The sequence below is a fragment of the Corvus brachyrhynchos genome, unplaced genomic scaffold (genome assembly GCF_000691975.1).
Source record: "Corvus brachyrhynchos isolate BGI_N302 unplaced genomic scaffold, ASM69197v1 scaffold56, whole genome shotgun sequence".
Classification (NCBI taxonomy): domain Eukaryota; kingdom Metazoa; phylum Chordata; class Aves; order Passeriformes; family Corvidae; genus Corvus; species Corvus brachyrhynchos.
Window position 1 is genome coordinate 5780405 of NW_008238664.1, and position 20675 is coordinate 5801079.

General features: G+C 38.1%; 1 protein-coding gene across 1 annotated transcript in view; it reads left to right on the forward strand.

Annotated features, from left to right (window-relative positions):
- The first annotated feature begins 6 nt into the window (after positions 1–6).
- EP300 (E1A binding protein p300) overlaps positions 7–20675 on the forward strand; it is a 61227-nt gene continuing 40558 nt past the window's right edge. Inside the window, 2 exon segments of the mRNA XM_008636629.2 lie at positions 7–229; positions 14161–14819. Coding sequence (XP_008634851.2) covers positions 136–229; positions 14161–14819 — 753 coding nt within the window. The 5' untranslated portion in view covers positions 7–135.

The following is a 20675-nucleotide window of genomic DNA, read 5'->3' on the forward strand; positions in this document are numbered from 1 at the left end:
CCGCCAGATCCTCCTCGCTCGCTCTCGGCGTTATTGTTGTTCTTCAGCTGACTCGGGGCCCCAGAAGAACGTGAAGGTTTTGGGGTTCACCCCCCAGCGTCTCTCTGCTCTGAGTGATTGTCTAAAAAATTAAAAATGGCCGAGAATGTGGTGGAGCCGGGCCCGCCTTCAGCCAAGCGGCCTAAACTCTCCTCACCGGCGCTCTCCGTGTCCGCCAGCGACGGCACAGGTCAGTCTCGGGGGCCCAGGCCCTCCCCACCTCTCTCGGGGCCGCAATTCCTGCCCTTTTCTCCCCTCTTTTGCCTAAATCTCCTCCTCCCTTTCGCTGCTGTTAACTCGAGCCTGCCTTTCTGCTTCCCGTCTGTTTCGCCTGTTCTCGCTGCGTTTGAACCTATTGGCGTTAATGGCTTAGGGAGGGTGTTCAGATGTTTCTGCCCTTCTGATTTTTTGGAAGTGATTGAAAGCAAAGCTGTTCGGTTTATTGTGTTTTTGATCAGCTGCAGATAGGACTTAGCAGCTCGTCATTTTCGTGTCTTTCACAATAGTAGCGATTACCGAGCTCCTTGGTAAGCATAATGCCAGTTGCAGAAATACGAAATACTGCTAAAGACGATGCTTTTGTACGCTTTATTGTTGACTTACGTGTGTACACACAAATGTCTTGGTTTTTATTTTATTTTGCATATACAGGGGTTTTTTTACAGCTTGTTTAGAAACGAGAGATTTATTTCTCTGCTATTTTTGTTTTCTCCGTCTTATGTGCAGTCTGCTTATATGATTTATTTTTTTAAAATCTTTCATTCTTCTTCCTTGCAGAAGTGTATCAAAATACTGCTTTTCTGATTCAAATAGACCATCAGCTTTAGAAAAAACAGCTAAAACCAAAATCCAGATGCTACTCTTGTGGCATAAGGTTTATCGAGACTCTTGCCTTCTTAGAGATGAAATTTTACTTCACTTTATTTGCATTAAGAATCAATATGGAGTGTAGTTAATCTTGCATCTCCTATTTCTGTGCTGCAAGACCAAAATGTCTGAAATTCCCCTGTAGACTTGAGCTGTGAAGAGGAAAGGGGCATTTCTGCAGTCCTACAAAGGTCTTTGGTGGTGCTGCGAAGGCAAGCTAGAGCCGGCAAATTTTAGGTGTCCCAATCCCTAGCAAATATGAACTGGTTGTACTGGGAGGGGGGGAGGAAGTAACAAAGGGCTCTTCAGCTTTTTAATGCTTCTTGTGAAGGAGGTGAGTATTCGGTGTCCTTTTGCTATGAGAATACTCTGTTATCTGTCCCACAGGAGTTTCTTTGAACTCACATTAGATCCTATTAGTCTATGGGATATGGAGGAGGCCTCCTCCTGCCAGTCTGGTGACTGGTGGCATTTCTGAAGGCACCAGTGCTCTTGTTCAATGCAGTTAATAACTGGCAAGAAAAGGGAAGAGTTGTTTTTTTGTTGTCGGTTTGGGTTTGTTTTTTTTTTTTTTCCTAAAAAGCTCTCTTTGACAATTAACACCAGGTTTTAATAGCAGGTTTTTGGTTGAGCAGAGGATGTGATTCTACTTGGAATCATCTCCAAAATTTTGATTTTGCCTTTTCTATTCTCGGTGAATGACATATTAGTTTTGAAAAGTTTGTGTGTGACTTTCAGTGCATATTAAATACAGCCAATAATATGTTGTAATTGGAGGACATGACTATTCCTAATATCAACAGGTCTCTAGTAAGAGAGTAGAAGAGTGTTGGAGAAGCTACTCTTTAGCTGGAACTAGTTGTTGGCTGGTTTTGTGCTAGATTTGGAAAATGGTGGTTAATTCAATAGTAACGTTTTTTAACTTGTCTTGACAGTGGTTATTTTGCTCTGCTTAGAGAGGTGAAATAAAAATATTTTGTGAGAAAAGTTCTGATACTTTAAAAATACGCAAGTTAAAGGCACATTTTGATTCAAATGAACACACATCTAAGTTCCAACATTTGTGATCAAATAAGGGTTGGGTAATTTGTGAATTTCAGTTTAGCAGGTGCAGACTTTTGCAGAATACTTAGTCTTTAGTTGTTAACTTACTGGGCAGCTTTTTACAGTTAATAAATGAACTTTTTACAGTTTTGGTGAAACACTAGGGACTGGACAGTTTCAGTAGTGTACAAATGTGATAATTTTTCCTAAAGTGATTGGGACTGTCATCACCTGATAGCTATGCAGAGGTTTATAGTGGTGCAAACACTTCATATATGCTACATAAAATCTATTAAAGTATTCTTAGTCTTCTGCCTTTTTTTAAAAATTGCCAACTAATTATGCGAACATGGGACAGTTTTACTTTCTGTGGTTTTTAGCATGACATATCATATCTATTTCTGTAAATAAAATCCAACCTATGAACCAATGAATGTATTTTGAGAGTTATGTTTTTTCATTTGCTGCTTGAGACTGCACTTTGTTTTGTCATACTTCTGTTGTGGGAAATTGCTTTGAAGTTTACATTTTTTTTTAACCTATCTGTCGGTTAAATTTGCTTTGAAATAGTGCAAGCAGCTGTCATTAAGTAAATTCCACTTAAAGAATCTTGTATTGTCCCCACTCCTCAGTTAATTATAGGAAATAAGTAACATGGTGCTTATGTACTTACTCAAACACTCTTTTTAAAACTGTTAGGTTCTCAGCACCATCAGATGGAAGGGGAAAGGCAAGAAACTTGCACTGTTGACAAACTTTTTGCAGCACTTGTCCATAGTGCTGGTTTTGCTTTTAACTTTTTGCTTAGTTTCTTAATCTGAAATGTTTTAATTTGTTAGACATGTAAAAATGATGACTGACTCCTGTTAAATTGTTCCTAAATTTGCAGATATTAAGTGTATTTATATTGAAGACTAAGAGGAATCTCTGACTCATGTTTTCACTGTAAACCTGAATGATACTCATATTCTGGGCCTGGAATGTACTAAACTGTAATGTTGGTGGCTTTCTTCTAAAAAGAAGTAAGCAAAGATTGTCCTAATATGCTTGATTTATTGGCAGTAGCCAAATACAGCTGCATTTCCCACTGTTGTTGCAGTGCTGCATCTTCTTCTGTCTTAAAAGTTATGGATGGTTCATGTGTTCCCTGCTCAGAATTTGCTTTGCCGTGGAACATACTGTGTTAGTTTACTTTTAAGTTGCTTTATTAATGCCAATTCATCCTTTAGGAGGCAAACTGAAATGTTTGTAGCACATCTTGTAATAAACATTTTGAAGTAATTTAGAAAGTCTTGGTATTTTCAGTGCCCTGTAGTATATTAGAATTTGAATGGTCTCATTTTTTCTTTAATGTTGTGTAGCTCTAGAATAATTTCAGAGATAGGACTTTGTGGGATTCCCTTGAACTACCACAGGTTTTTCTACAACTAATTTTTTTTTTTTTGGTGTCTTCTATTTAAGTGCTAAATTTGTTGCAAAGAAGAATGGTAATGATCTGTGTATTTTGTCTAGGCCTTAAGTTTTCTGAGGGCCGTTACAACTCTACAGGTTCATCTTTTGGTGGCAACAGTGACTTTGTCACACTTTTGTACCAGCACGGTTACATTGACAGAAGTACTTTGCCAGTGTAGCTCCTTTGCTCACCTTTCCTAACTGGTAGCAACAGTTTTGATATGTTGCATGTACTCTAGCAAGACTTTCTTAAACACAGCGTTAGCAAACTGGTGCATACTAGTCCCCCTGCTATAACAGAATAACTTGAGTGCATCCTGAGGAGTTACCTCTTGGAGTGAAATGGGTGAAAATCGTTCATAAAGATACCTTTTTAATTGAATGGTTTAAACCACTTGTTTTGGGGGTTTTTTTGCAGGGGGCAGGGAGGTGTGTTTTTATTTGTGGATCCCTCAACTTTTCCTGCAGTGATGCAGGTGTGCTAAAATTGCTATGTACAGATTTCAGTGCGGTCTATTCAGGACAGGAGAGTTTAATCATATTTTACAGCACCCCCCACGCCTCCTCCCGCTTAGAAGTAACCTGTCTTCTGTGAACTGGGAAATTGTTTTGGGCTCTGGATTCAGAACCACTGTGTTTCTTCACAGAATAGAAATGGAGTACACCCCCTGCTGCAGTGTGTTTGTATAGTATCATGTCTTTAGGCAGCTAGATCTGAAAATAAGATTTTAAGTTCTTAGTGTTTTGGGCTTGCTGTGACACTGGAAGTCAGTTTTCTACAATTAGTTGGCACGTGTTATATCAGAGAATGTATGTGTGGTATGTGCCTTAACATCCCTCAGTTTACTATATCCAAAAAACATGTTTTTCTGTGCAGTAGCACATCTTCAATCTCCCTTGGAGTATCCATCTTTTGTAAAGTCTGGATGTTCCTTTTTGTCAGGAACTGTTTTTGACCTTTTAAATTTTATTCTCCCTCACATCAAAGGTCTAAGACCTGTAACGAAACTTCTCTTCTGGGCAACTGCAATTTTGACTGATACTCATCTTTCATTTGTTCCAAATGGATCAGGATGTTTCTTTTCTCAAAATGAGTTGTATTAATCTTGTCTCACTGCCCTTTTCAATTCTGTTTTCCTAGAGCTGTGTGTTTTTTGCTAGCGTTTGTATATACTACATTTAAAATTAAATACATTACACCAGTCTGATTTCTAGCTAATGTCAAAGACCAGATGGTCAGCTACATTTAACTTACAGCCATCAGTTATGTTTCCATCCCTTCTTGTTAAAAGCCATACTTTTTGCCGTTTTTGCCTTAAAATGTCATTTGGTGGATGACATATACTGTAGGTATATGTATGCATTGGTGGATGCCTGTGTGGCAAAAATGAATGTCTTTGGTGTGTAGCTAAAAAGGCTCAAAGTAACTGTATTAGGAATAAATTTAAACTAAGAAAATTTAAGTCTGTGAGACTTCTTTAAAAAGTAAACCAATCATTCATATTGTGCTTAGTGATTTTTTTTTTAAGAAAATTTTGCAGACTTTTGAACCTTGTAGATTTCCGAACTGCTGTATCTGTTCTTTTGTGTCTTTCACCAAGTATACTGTGTCTCTGATGTAGATAGGTACTTCTTCTGAGCAGTGTTAGAAAGGTACCTAATTTTTTAAAAAAATAAATACTCCAACACAAGGACCATACATACCATGGTGTAAAACTGAGTGTTGAGCACTTACAGATAAAAAACCTTTGAGACTGGAAAACCAGTTTACAATTGCAATTTATAAATAGATTCACAAGTTTAATATTGCAGGGAAAAACCTTTGTTTGGGAAAACACTTGGGAATTTAAATCCTAGATTAAAAAAAAATGTACTAGTTTTTGCATTTTGTTCTTCACAGTCCTAAAGCAGGGCTTGCATTGAGTTCAGGTTATTGGTCAGTTGTGCATTTGTAGGAAACCAAATTTTATCTGGGAAGGGTCTATCAGACTCTAGGGTTTAGTGTATGTTTTTGGGGGATGTGGGTCTAATAAGATACTGGGGCTAAATGCTGAACTTCTACTGTCCGAATTCTGGGGTTTTGTATCTTTACAACTTGGAGAAAACTACTTTATTATTAAATTTCAATTTTTTATGATTTAGTATATATTTCCTGTGTCTTCCCTGTAGGCTACTTGATCATCTCCAGTGTGTCACCTCATTGTCTTGCTTAGCTGCTTTAGCACGAGCAGCCTTTCAGTGCTTGTTCCAACAACATAATGATACTACTTCAACCTTTCTTATCATCTGAATTAGTGCTCCTTCTGAGAGGGTTTGCCCAAAAATCACCTGGATTTATTATTTGACAAATGGAGTAATTCTGCTGTGTAGATTTCACTGACAACTAAACAATGCACACCTGTCTGCAAGGATTTTGTTTTTCTGTCTTTACTTAAACTGTAGCAGCAGGCTGAAGTAAAATACATCTGTCTCTGCATATGGTGGTGTGCCTGACAAAAAATTTCTGTGGCTGCCTTAAATTTGTAGAACTTCAAGTAGAACTTAAACTAGAGCAGAGATCCTCTCCCTGAACAGTATCAAACAACGTATTGTTCTCTTCCTAAATAGCAACAAGTTTTCTTAAAATGGACTGGTGTATGAATGTGTTTAAAGTTATCTTAAAAACTCGATGTGCAGTAGTCTCCTTCAAGCATCTATTTCTTCCAAATCTTTTTGAAGAAAATCAGGAATGTTGAATTCTGGTGGACTCAAACCACAGTAACTTGTTGCTCAGTTGATGCTGTTCCTGTAAACACACCTGGCATCAAGGATGTGAAATCAGGGGCCAGTCTAAGATTTTAATTAAAAAGTGCCAGTTAAGTACAGAACCTTGAAGAGCAGGTTATTTTCTATTACTGGTTGTTGTGAGATGGGGCAGATAAAGATTTAGCTCTTTTCCATTTGATGGTGTGAAACACCTCTGTACTGCATCTTTTGTTGTATTCCCACAAGAGATCTAAGTGTAGGAGTTTTGAACATTCTCTGCTTGCAGAATCAAGATTTATTACTTCCTTTTTTGTAGAACTTCCAAATACCACTGAATAGACAATTTCTCTTGTTTTAAGAGAGATTGTAACACATTCCTACTGTTTTAATGAACTAAAAGACTAATTCTCAGGGTTTTTTCCTTTTCGGAATTCTAAGAAGTAAAATTCCAGCAAAGTGCTGATATATGGCTTGCTCAGTACAAATTTTGCTGCAGCTAAACTGCCTTTTACATGTTCCTGAATGCAATTTCAGGAAATCTGGGGAATTACTGGTTTAAGATAATGAAGTCTGATCTGCTGACTTACGTTATTTTGTTTACTTGGGTATTTTTTGTACATAAATTCAGCATTGCTTTTTGCTTTTACTCCGGAGTAACGTTGAATGAACTCAGAAAATTGATTTGACTTTTTGGTAATTGTATATGCAGATTGCATAGTTTCAAAGTCGTTGTTAACTTGACGATGAAATGAACTTTACTCTTTTCTTGAAACTGATTTGTAATCACTTCTAAAATGAATTCAGTGTGCTCTATGCACATAAGGATGTACCCAGTTTTGTCCACCAACATAGCAGACCAGCACAGCTTCTCTTAGCTTTGTAGGCCTGTATGTATACACAGATGCCGCTGGGAATAAGAATACTAACTTAGAGACTTTTGACTCTAATCTTGAAGTTAAAGGTAGCCCAATGATTTATGCAAATACCAACATGTTCACAAGGAAATTATTAATGGTGTGACTTCAGCATTTTATAATTAAAATTTCAAAACTTTATCTTATGTGGGTTATCAGTGATGGCAAGACTAGTACCTTTGTATAAAAGCATAAATAAACAGGTACATAAATAAAAATGTCTCTGAAATTCCTCCTTAAGTAATATTAAATCTTTAAACATACCTTATTCTCGAATTTTGACCCCAGTCTTTTCCATGTGATTACACCACTTCTGTTTCCCTAAAACAGTTACAATTCTATATTCCAGAATCATACCCATTGCATTTTCACTATGGTTTTCAGTGGTTAAGTCCTGGTATTGTCTGTATCTCTAAATACTGATTTTTGAAGAACTTTGAATATGAAACTGAAAAGTGGGTTATAAATACAATTTTCGTCTGAAGCTGTGAAAAGCATGCATCACTCAGAGTCTACTAAAATAGGCATTTCTGTTGATACTAGTTTGGGAAAGGTAGGACTTAAACTTGCAGGTTATTGAGGCTTCACAAAATAGAGACTATTTTCCTTAAGCCAAAATTGATGTGTTTGGCTAGGGATTAGGATAGTTTAAAAAATGGAGAGAGCAAGGTCCTAATTTTAGGACTTCAGTAGATATTGAGTGATATGCTGTTGCTGCTTTAGAATGATTCTTGTTGTTGTTCACACTTGTAAAATACTTATATTTTTGCCTGGTTGTTACAACTAATACTGGAATCATGTGTGTTCTAGGTGGTGAATTGGACTTTGATCAACAAATGTTTGATTGTTTTTAAGAATATTTGTGCCAGAAGTTGTTTGCTACCATAATGTGCTAACATGTTTTGTGCCTTCATGTTTGTTGTCTTCCAGGTGTTTTGAATAAGGTTTTTTTAATATGTTTTCTGTTTGTATTATTTGCAGTCTTACCTCAAATAACAATGTTTCTTGATACAGTGAAGAAATTCAGGTCTTTTCTGGATTGGCAGGGAAGGAAGGTGGCAATGCTTTCTCAGTTTCTTAAAGGGAACAGAATTAATATCCAAGTCTAACACTGAAGACTGTTACTCAAATGGCATAATACAGAATACGAGTTCTCATTTGCTGCTGAGTAAGGGATCACCCCCCGTTAGGGTTATACAGGGAGTGCTGTCTGAGGATTTTGGAAGCAGTAGCTGCAATGATGACTCCAGACCTTGGTATCTTAGGCTGATGTGGATGTTTTGCGCCTTCATTTCGAATCAATTTAGTAGATGAATTTAAATTAATTCTATGTTTTAATTTAGAGAGAACATTTTGGCAGAGTTTGTGTTACCGTTGGGTAATTGTGGCTTCATAGAGGATCTACATGAAAAGGCCCCTTTTTAAATGGATTTTATGGTCTGATCTCCAAAGTGCGATATAGCAAAGTTCCTACCAGGCTGGTGTGTGCCTCTTTCTTAGGCACGTGGGTTTTTGTTTGGGTTTTTTTTGTTGGTTTCTTTTCTTCCCTGATAAAACTGCCTGGACATGTCTAGCTTAATTTTCTGTCATTGTAGAGGCCTTGGGAATTGATGACTCTGTTAGCACTTTGTTTCAAGTCTGTGCTTCACCTTTGCTTCTGCGTTTTCATGGATACTTGAGGATTATCCTATGAGGTTGTGTCTCCTTATCTTGTTCTGCCTTTGTTGGTTGTATGTTTTGAGTTCTGTTTTTTTTTTTTTGGAGGGCATTTCAGACAGCGTGTTTTAGGGCCTGTAATGCTGGGGCTTGACTGCAAGCTTGAATGGCTGATTTCTCTGGAATACTGGTGGTATCTTCAGGGCACTTTCTCTGTTACATGTAGGCCCTGTTCAGTTCTGGATTTTCAGTTTTTGTATCACCAGGCAGGGAAGCACCTTATTGTTATTCTTTGTCTGAAAGCACGGCTAAGGTGTAATGTTTTCCATGTGGTCCAACATCATCTGTGGTTCCTGTCAACCCTGCCACATGCGTGCTTTGTATTCAGTGTCCTGTATAAGCCTTGTCCACTTGTTTCATTGTGAAACCAGTGACTGTGATATAAGTTGATCCACTAATAGGTTGCTGGGCTGCAGAAACAGTTGTGTAAAAAGGTGGCTGTTCAGCAGCTTTCTAAGTTGATGTGTCTCTGTTTGGAATATAATAAATGGGAAGCAGGGACAGGAGCTGTTGAGTTTCTTGTGTCTTTGCTGGTCTGACAGAGGTAGGCTCAGGAGTCAGTGGCTGTCTGACCTATCTGCCATGCAGGGTTCTTGAGGCATTGCTGATCACACATGATGCTTTTTCTTCAGCTTGTACAGCTCTTCTTGAGACTGAATGCTCAAATGTCTTGAGTCTGAGGGTTCAGTACATGAGAATAAAGTGTTGCTACTTCTTAGCACATGGGGAAGTTCCTAGAAAACCAGTATTGTTCACTGCAGCCTATTTGCTAGGACCAGATAGCTTCCATATAGATAGAAATTCCTGTTTTATTCTGAAAGGTGAATAAAGGTCTGTTGTCTTAATCCAGAAATGAGAAAATGACAGAATCCTGACTGTAGGCTAAAAAGCATGTAAAAGAAACTTGTATGTGCCACCTGAACACGTGTTGATTTCCTTGCTAAGTAGTTAGTATTGATGTATTTTCCCTGCTTTATAAGCGCTGTCATAAATTGCTGTCCTGCCTTGCCTGCTTTGAGAGCTGTTGCATTACTGGTGGTACCAGGTGCTTGTGCAGTAAAACTAACTTGAAATAAATACTTTGTATCTAATTTGAAAATTGATCACTTGATAAGGCACTGAAGTCTTATTGACTTAAGGATTTTGATTGCACACTCTACATATGTATTAGTTTAAAGTCCATTTTGGTGCTGGGTAGCTTTTCAACCCAGGCTGGCAGTTTCCTTGCATTTTGCAGATTAGACATTGTCAAAGGCAGACTTTTAGAAGTAGAATCCAAAATCAAGAACAATCCGTAGCATGCAATGCAGGTCAGTACCCTGATTTTTGAAGTTGCTTTCTCACAGTTTAGGACACAGTTCATACTACTTAGTCCGGTCTAACTGAATTGCCACTGAAAGAGATGGACCTGCTCCTTCTTCTGTCTTTTCTGACTTTCTCACTACAGATGTAATGTAGCCAGGGCAAGTGAGGCTGGTTTCTTGCCTTTTTTTTTTTTTTTTTTTTTTTTTAAGACTTGCTCAGTGTTCAGTAGGGGTACAGTTCCTCAAAGGACTTATGAAATGCATGTTGAGATGATCTCAGGTTAAGACTGTCTGATCTACTTCTTAGATGTTGTTTTGAGGAGGTTTTCTTTTCTTTGACTCTTGGGTGGCAGCAGCAATCTGTTCTATATGTTCTTGTTACCTGTGGAAAGAAATGCACCAATAATACCATAAACAGCGTAATGGGGGATCACTCTGTGCTACTGTACTGAGATCAGGATTGAGATCAGGATTTAGCTCTACCATTGCCACTTTCTTCCAGTGTATTACTGGATGGTTTTGGGCTTTAGGCCAGATACTGTCTGTTCTGTTATATCCCAATTTTTCTGTGTCAATATCTCTAGAGATGATGAATCAGGTGGACAAACCTTTGCAGGACTAATCTTCCTCCTCTGCCTTCCCACAAGCTTTATTTTGTTAGCGAGAAATCTTTGTGTGTATCATTAATGAAACAGATTGCAAGACTAACAGTGGGCTCAGCGTACTGGAAAGGCAATCAGTTCTGGGTATTTCTCACCCATGTCTTAAGCTATGCCTTTGGCTCTTGTGTGAGTATATATGATCTTGTTTCCACATGGTTTGTGAGTTGTCTGGCCCAGCCTTGTCAGTTTTTGGCTTGGGCATCGATAGGACTCTGTACAGTGGGCTTTAGGGCACCAATTCTGTGTAGAAGACAGAAATGGATTGCAACTGTTGTTAGATATAGACAAGGTCCTATTCGTCTTTGTGGTCATTTGAGATCGTGTTTCAGTCCTGTATCAGAAAGTTTCTGCCTCCCAGCAGTTGACTAAAAATGTAATTTTCTTAGCTGATCAGACAACTGAAAGTTTGTTCCAGTTTTCTTGTTTATCTACTGGCTAAGGAAGACTTTGAAGGTTTCTTTTTGGAAAAGACTCCTAAAAAGAGCAAACTCACACCAGAATATTGCTTTCTTAGTAGTTACGATTTAGAATTTTGGCTAATAGCTGACAGTATTCTTTTATGATGAATCACCTATTGTATATTCTCTAGGATTAAAAATCCTAGCAAGTTAGCTTTATGTGGAAAGTTTTATATGGGATGTCTTAGACGTTTTGGTGCAAACAACTAATCCAATTAGGATTATTTCACAACCATTTAGGTTGGGGGTGGGTTTTGTTAATGTAGCTGGTGCTATGTTGTGTTTTAAGGCATTAATAAAAAGAATTAATGCCACTTTGAGTTTTTATGACATTTTTCATCCTGTTCATTGATGTCACAGAATGATCAGGCCAAGGAGTTCATATAGGTTGTACTTGGATGCTCCAGTTAGTAATGGGCTAAGCCTTAAAGCTGGAATTATCTCCTCATTTATGAGGAAGGAGAATTTAAAGAAGAGTGAGGTCTTCAGAGAAGGAGATTAATATTTTCTTGTGAGTAAAGATGACCAAATCCTTGTCTCTCAAAACAAGAATTGCACTGCCCCTTTGTGGTGTTACATCTGAAATCATCTACATGGATCTTCCTGGGAAAATACTATGTTGTAGTTTGAAAAACAAGTTAGTTTTTCATATTAAACATTTGCTGGTCACTCTCCAGTTGGTTTTGTGAAGGGCTTTATATGCAATGGTCTGAACTCAGGAAAGGTGAAGTGAGGACTTTTGGTTTGGGACTTGCCCTGTACTGGAAGTTGTGTTTGTTCAAGAGCAGAAATTCTTTGCCCAGCTACAGTCAAAAAAGTGGCCTTTGGACCGTGTGGGTGTTGATGGGAGGTGTCTGGGCTGCCATGATGGTTATGTTGTAGGTACAGGCTTTGTGCTGGGTCATGTTTTTTCCAGTCACTTAACTTTTGTTTTCAGTTTTATTTGTTTGTCATTGAGGACAGCTGGCTAACTTGTGAATTCCTGATCATATTTTTTACTCCTTCCTCACTCATGGTCTCTTAGTCTGATTATTAGCCACAGTGTTTTCAGGATGTAGTGTTTCAACAGTTGCCTGTTAAATGTGTCCTGACAGGCTTCTTAAGGTGCTAGTTGAAGCTGTTTCAAGCTGTCATCTATTTTTTTTGATTGCTTTTTTGATTTCCTTGATCTCTTATTTGAGGGTCTCTTCCACTAACTCTTTCCGTGTTCATCAAAATGTAATTCTTAAGTTAACCACTGAGCATTGTGAATTGGTTTTGGTTTTAGTTTTTTGTTTTGTTTTGGGTTTTTTTTGCGGGGATGGGGGTGGGGTGTGTGTGGTGTGTTTTTAGATGAGTCTACTGACACACAATATTAAGTTCATCATTGTAGATGAAAGAGAACTTGAACAAAGATTTATTCTTCTGATTGCTCCTTCACTTTTGAAGCTTCAAAAATACCCGTCATGCAAATGAACAATCAGCCCTTGGTGTGTCTTGCAAAGCGTAACTTCTTGCACAAGATACATGGTCATGAAGAATTGGCTACCTGATTTTAATAGTTTAAAAGTTCTTTAATGGAAATTTTCTTTCTTTCTCTGGTGGTTTGTAGTAATGTAGAGTGTCTAAAAGGAGTGTTAAAATCTCTGTTATGGTGCACCTGTCTTCTTGCCAATCTCATACAGTATTTTCGGAATTCTAACGTCGTGATCTTATCTGTGATAAGAGTTGTGAAGTTGTAGGAGCTCTGTTAGTCCAGGTGTTTGATAATTTGGGTATAGTATCATGTGAAACATTTTAAACAAATCCATAATGCTGATGAACTTTTCTGGCTTGCATGCTGTTTAACTGTAGTTTTTTTTCACTAATACTTGGACCATTTGGATCTTGAGCTCCACTGTTTCTGGTCCCAGCAGCCAAGGCTGCATTTGAGCTTTGCATTCCTCAGCAGCCACTCATTGTTGGTGAGAACAAGGTCCACTACAGCACCTCTTCTTGCCAGCTCCTTTCACTTGGAGAGGGAAGTTGTCATTAATGCATGTCAGAAACCATAAGCTTTCTAAGTTATTTTTGGTTTAACTATCACAGATTATGTGCTGCTTCGGCAGACATAAGAACTTCGTGTTCTCTAGAGCAAATAGATTCTGGGTACTGTGTAATATTCTTGTATCTATGTATTCCAAGTAGCAATCTTTCGCCACTTAGTTACCTCAGGGATTGCTTCGCATGGGCTCTTGAGGTGGGAATTTTTTTTTTCATCCTGGTGTTTTTCACAGCTTTGTGGGCAGGAGGGTTACTTTGTTTTCTGGTAGTGTTTGTTGGGGGAAAATACTGGCTGTCCGGTGAAGTGCAATGAAATTTGGCCATTCAGTGCTGGTAATGACTGGATGTGGAAGAATAAAAAAACCAAACAGCTACCCAAAAAACCCCTGAAACAACCAACCAAACCAAATGCCAGAAAACCCAATTCAACATAAAACCCTATAACCAAACCTCTATTTATTATTTTATAAATAGTAAATATATTTTTTAAAATGATATTGCTGTATTAGTTATGGCTGTCCAAAAGTTATAACTTTTTTAGCAAAAGTGATAAAGACAGTGTTTTCCCATCAACCTGCTAATTCTTTCTTGTAATGGCTGTTTAATTCCATTGGCTAACTGAGAGATTTCAATACATATTTTTCACTATTCCCTTGTCAAACTTCTCAAGTTGAGAGATCATAGTCTGAGATATCCCATGATCTTTTGACACAAATTGTAGGAGGCTGACGTAGAACAGTTTTCTCTAGTTTAGACACCATAAAGTTTAGAATTACTTTTATCCTGACAAACTGGGTAGCTTTCAGTAATGACTGATAAGGGAATTTTGCTCAAATATAAAAAGTCAAGTTTTGCTAGTTACTTGAAATTAAAAAATAGAAACTTCAAGACGCTACTGATTGCTCTGAGCTCATATACAATCTGTTTTGTTTTTCAGATTTTGGATCACTCTTTGATCTGGAACATGACTTGCCAGATGAACTGATCAGCTCCACAGAACTTGGACTCACCAATGGTGGTGACATTAACCAGCTGCAGACCAGCCTTGGCCTGGCACAAGATGCTGCCTCTAAACACAAGCAGCTGTCTGAACTTTTACGGGCTGGTAGCTCCCCAAATCTCAATATGGGGGTTGGTGGCCCTGGCCAAGGCATGGCCAGTCAAACCCAACAAAATAGTCCTGGAATGGGAATGTTAAACAGCATGGTGAAAAGCCCCATGGCACAGGCTGGGTTGACTTCTCCCAATATGGCGATGGGTGCAAGTGGACCAAACCAGGGTCCTTCTGCCCAATCCACAGCAGCAATGATGCCAACGGTAAACAGCCCAGTTAACCAGCCTGGCATGGGAATGAACACAGGGATGAATGCTGGCATGAATCCTGGGATGTTGGCAGCAGGCAATGGACAGGGGATGATGCAGGGGCAAGTCATGAACGGTTCAATTGGAGCAGGCAGAGGGCGACCTAATATGCCGTACCCGAACCCAGGAATGGGTAGTGCTGGTAACTTGTTGGCTGAGACACTGCAACAAGGCACTCCACAGATGGGAGGGCAGGCTGGACTAAGAGGGCCACAGCCTGGAGCCATGAACAAGGTAAGACAAGCTAAACTTTATTACCTTCCTCATTGTTGACTTTGTTTTGTAAAATTTATTCCTCTGCACTGTGGATTCTATAGGGTTTTTTGTTTAAGAATCCCATATGATGGATTAAATAGTTTATATGCTGCTGAAGTGGAATTTGTGATGGTCATCGGAAGCAAAAATTGAATCTTGCACAACAAGCAAGACTATGGCTAGATTAAAAAGCCTGGTTTAGAAATCTTGTGACAGATTATCCATAACACTGAAAAGTAATTTGATTGTATTTTATTCTGTTTTATGCTTTGTCTGCAACTGTATTTTTCCATCTAATGTGATGCTGGTATTGTGAGTGTGATGGGAATCCGTCAGGACCTTTTAGATGTTGTGGTGCTTTTTTCCTGTATGACAGTTAATGCAAGTATTTGTTGTCTGAGATCAATTGAATGTTTGTGCTGTAGAGGCACATGCAGGTTTGAATTGACTGATCTACTCACTGTATGTGCCGGGTATTCGAGTTAAAGGTAGAGAATGAATGCTTGTGTAAACACCTGAAGGCAGTGTTGGGTTCTTAAGACTGTTAATCCAACTCAGTTTTTGTTTTAAAATTTGCAGTGGCTTTGTCTATAGGAGAGTAAACTGGAGAGCTAAAAAAAAAAGTTTTTAATACTGAAGGGGAAATAAATGTGCTTTTGTAATATCCAGGAGGTTGGAAGAAAGTTGTTGTCGTAAGTCACCGAAAAGATGAAAGAAGACCTACCTACTGGTTTAACTAATAAAAAGATGTCTACATTTCATTTTTGTCATGCACAATTAGCCATCTTAGAGTAGGAGCCACTTGAGTATTCTCCATTTTTTTGTCTTTTGATCAAAAGCCTAGAAAATACTTCAGTGCTTTAGTTCACTTTAAGTGCATATTTTGTGTTTCCTGGCTAATGAGGGGATAGGTTTTTTTAAGGTGCTTTGCAGTACCTAAATCTATCTCAAAATGCCTAAAGTCAGTCCCCTTGGAGGACTTGGAATTTTAAGTAACAGGCTATAAATGTATTTAAAACATAAATAAAAGTAATGCTGTGTATTAATGGTCTTGCAATGCTTTAATATATTAGGTGAAATTACTTTAGTGTCTTGTGAACATTAATTATGAAATTCTTTGGTCTTAGTTGCTTCCTTAAGCTCAGTGTGCTAACTTTTGAGAGAGTGTGTGTGTATGTATATATTTAGTAATGAGTTATATATATATATATGTGTTTAGTAATGAGTTGATTCTGTGGTCTGGTCATTTCAGATATTTTTGCCTGATAGGAAAGTTAATGCAAAGCTTGATTACTACAGTAGAAAAATTATATGCAGCTTACAGTCGTAAGAAATATGTAGCTACTTGAAGTATTCTTGTATTTGAGTTATATAACACCTCATTCATTATTCCTTAGCTGTAAAAAAAAAAAAAAATCATCTTCAGAAATCTGTCTTCAGAGGTCAAAAATTGATGTAGTGAGTATTTGGATGAAATGCAACTTCTTCCTCACTTATCAGAGCTAACGTAGGGTTATGCAGTATAATAAACTCATTTATCTAAAATTTTAAAAAGAACATAAAATCAAGCTTTTGACCAATTTAGTCTAAAATTAAATGGTCTTCTTTCCTTACTTAAATTCCAGTAGTGCTGTACATCTAAAGTAAGAACATTTTATGCTTTTGAGGATATTTAGACCAAATACACAATAACTTCTGTTTTTTAGTTCATAGTCCCACATGGATTAAAAATATTTAGGGTTCTTTAATTGCTGATAAAAAAATCTTGAGACTTTTTGTGTAAGTATAGTGGGTATAGTCCTCATAAAGGAGTTGAAACTGTTGGATGAGAGAGAACAGTCTGAAATGGAGGCTGAAATTCCAGAATGTCTTCAATTGGTTTGGCTGTTGGCAGGGAGCCTGTGTTTCACTTCATACAGTAGAGCTAGCAAAGTCTGACAACAGTAAAGTCTGACCATTTTATCTCCCCACCCATCTGCTTTTGGGTTTTCCCACCTACAAATCTTCAAAAAGTAGATGAAAATAGAGGACCTTAAGCAGTTTTTAAAAGCCAGTTTTTCTAATTGGTAAATTTAGTAATGTGTTGCTGTTAATGTGGGAGTTGGTGTAATAACTTCTGTAGGTTTCCTTCATTGCTGCAAAAAATGCGCATTATCCAGAAGCTCTCCTTCAGTAGGAGGAAAAAAAAGCCAGATGAGATGCTTTGGTTATGATTGTTCAACTTGATGATGTTAGCTTGCCAAAGTCAGCCCCTTTAGGTGATGGGATGGTTGCCTCAGTGAGTTCTCTCTCAGTGAAATAGAGGTGTTTTGTGCAATGGTTTGTATGGAGTAGCTTAGGTTTCCTGCGATGTTAAGTAATTGGGAGGGAGGATGTTATGCTCTTCTAACAGGAAAGATGAGCTCCAAGGGGCTAGTCAGTTTGGAAAGTGAAATTGGTTACATTTCTACTTTCTGTTATCCTGTGGAATTACTGAAGTTTTCTTCCTCTCTTCCCAAAACATTGACTAGCAATAGAATGAAACACTTGCTTTGCACATTAACTACGTACTTCCGACCTTCTCTAGTTGTGCACGTTACTTTTAGGACTTGAAATTCCCAATGTCACTGTAAATGATTTCTATTCGTAAACTTGTCCTGTCACAATCTGATGCTTCCATCCTGTGGTTTAATGCTATAGTTTTCTGTTCTGATGTAAGCAGTCACCACCATATGAAGAAGCAGTTCTGTCTGGATGCTGTCTCTGTGCCAGCTGCATGACAGGCTGTGTTGAGAAACTAAACCCGACTCAAATTAGAACTCAGGTGGTCATTAAAAAAAATTTAATTTGAGTTGGTTTTTTTTTCAGGTCCCATTTGTACTTATCAGTTGGAAAGCTAGTATCCCTATATTAGGGAGGGGATTTTTTAAACGAGTGGTCTTGCCTGTCAGAGGAGGGTGTGAATCCTACTTTGGTGACAGTACTGGCATAAAAATGCCTGTGACAGTCTACCCTGAAAGGAAGTGTTAGAAGTTTGGAGGGGATGGAATTTTAACAAGTTTTGCTTTCTTGAATAGTTTTTTGTTTTCTGTGTGCTTGGTTTTATGCAAGTTAAGAGGGTAACAGACATGCCTTTTACTCTTGAAATAGTGTTTTGGAAATTGTTCATGATGTTTGGGTTCTGTCATCATTTAAGTATTTTTCAGGCTTTTTGTTTCACTGGATAGTTTTACAGCTTTGATTTAAATGTGAACAGGTAACTTATTACAAAGCTTGAATTTGCTAAAAGCTGATTCATGTTGCCTGGTTTGAACCATTCTTCATTTGGAATTTTATCTAGTTAAAATCTTTGTGTTGTCCTTCCACTGGGTTCTACTGAGAGTGCCCCGTTAGGGTCTTAACTGTCCAGCTTCATATGAGGGGAGGAGGGTATTTTGTTTATAAGTTGCTGTATGCATTTCTGTCACAGCAATGCTCTGCCACAGAGTGATGAAGTTCACCTGACCTTCAGGTCACTTACATTTCCTCTGATTCAAGCCATGTTCCCTTACTTTTGTAATGAAGCGGATGTGTAGGCAGTTCAGATTAGTAAGAGCATTACTACTGCCTCTGCTATGTGAGCATTTCACTTGAAACATGTAGTCCCAGTAGTAATTCTTTGTCACTTGGTTTACTCTGAGTATGTACAAAGATCTCTGCTATTATTGGCTTTATCAGTTTAACTTCTGTTAAGAAGATTCAATGGCAATATTTTGCAAAGACAAAGATAATTTGTCAGAATCTCCTCAACTTCCTCTAAGTAGAACAATACGAAATTTCATAATAATCAATTTCTGCTCAAAGTTGAAGAGATTGAAGATGTCGCTCTCAAACTGTGCAATTAGATTAAGAAAATAAAAGTGTCATATATTCCTTAGTTTCTTATTTTAGATAGGTGGTCAGTGTTCTTGGTTGCCTTTCTTTTTTCAGTAGCTATTTGATTCAGCAGGTAAATGTATCCGTACTTACAGTGTCTGTGACCAAGCATACCATATGATCAAGTACATTTATCCATTCAAAGTGTAGTGTGAGTTCCAGTCCTTGGCTTTCTCTTCTTTGGTAAACCAAGGTGGGAAAAAATGAATAATTGCTCACTTTATTCCAGAGGAAGAGAGGAACGTTTGTTTATGAGGGAAAAATGAAGCAGTGAAGACTTGGAGTCTTAAGTTTCTGGAATGGCATGGGGAGTTTCTAGCAGAAACAGCAGTGACACAAAGGTGGTGTCTTGAAAAAGGTATCTTAAAAAACGATGCAGTTAGGTGGAAAGAATGATAATCAATAACAGTCCTTGGAAAGAATGCAATGGGCAAAATGTAGTTAGGGTATGCCTGAGTTCAGTAATGCTCTACCAGTCAGTAGAATGGCACTAGGAAGTGATGTACAGTAAGTTCTTGTTTTTAAAGACCCAGCTAGAATTTACTAAAATTAAATTTCCTGTTTGGGGAAAGTTAATTAACTTTCACTTGTGAACCTGTGGATATGGAAAGATACTAGATACCATCAGTATAGCCTTAAACTAGTCCATGCACTGCAGTTTCCCTGACAGAGATAGACATAAATGATACTGTGATTGCTGGATTCTTTGAAAGAATGTTATTAAAACTTAATTCTATTTGTTTAATTCTCCATGCTTATAGTTATCTTTGCAAATCTAAAAGCTGGTCATGGTTCGATTCTACTGCTGATACCTAGCTGTTTTTCAAATATTAGACTGTTAACAAGGAAGTTGTTCTTACAGAGAAACAGTAGAATATTTGCAATGTCTGTGTGCATACCTGTAGCAGGTATTCCTTTTCAGTTTGTACTCCATGGTATTAACAGTAAAACTAGAAGCAAAGTTAGTCACTTGACCTTCTGAGCTGAAGATGCATGTGTTTCATGGCATTAGAACAAAACCTTGGGGAATTTCCTCTGCTTTTGTAGTTACTCCTCTTAGATGGGGGAGTACCTGAACAGCGCTGTCTGATGCTGCTAGCAAACTAGGATGTTTCCTGAACTCGTGTCATCCATGGTGAGAGATACACACCTTTCACCATTCTGGTATTGACAGCCCCTGCTTCCACTGGATGCAGGAAAATCCAGTTGTTTTCTATTGTGCATGTAAAAGGTAGAATCATTTGAGATTACCTTTGCCTTCTGTCAGCCACCTATCATCATTTTATGATCTTCCTTCTTTACTGTGAGTTAGATTTCTGTCTGCTCTTCCTTGTGTGCAAATTCTTGCATATGTGATGAAATTAAGTTGAAGCTGTAAGGTGAGGAGAGGAAGAAAAACTTTGGATGGATATGAAGAGAAATAGGAAGGGCAGTGAAAGGAAGTGGTGGCCAGGAAGAGTAAATAGAGGTTGTACTCGCCAACTTGTAGCTATAATTAAGCCATGTATGCTTTTGCACTGTTGCAGGTGAAGCCTTGTACTTCTCTTATGTGGTAGTGCTAACACCACCTTTCTTTGGCTGGTTCTTCTGCACTTGGTTGTTTATCTATCCCCTCCCAATAGATCATTCATGTGCTCATGAACTATGTGTCAGTCTTTCTGATGGTTGCCTACTGATGAAATTATACAGGATTTTGATCTCCCTTCTGTAGTCATGAGGCCATACATTTCTTCCTGTTAGATGTTTTCTTTTATTCATGTTTCTCAACATGTCACAGCAAATAACATGAGCATGCTCCAGCTTCTTGTGCAGGGTCACAAGGCCACCTTGTGCGAGATGGAGAATCTCCCAAATGACCCTTCTCTTGACTCAGTCTAGAGTTGCATGCAGGTGGTTGGTGTCAGGTTAGTCTGTGATGGCAGAACTGGGGGGCTTGCTTTG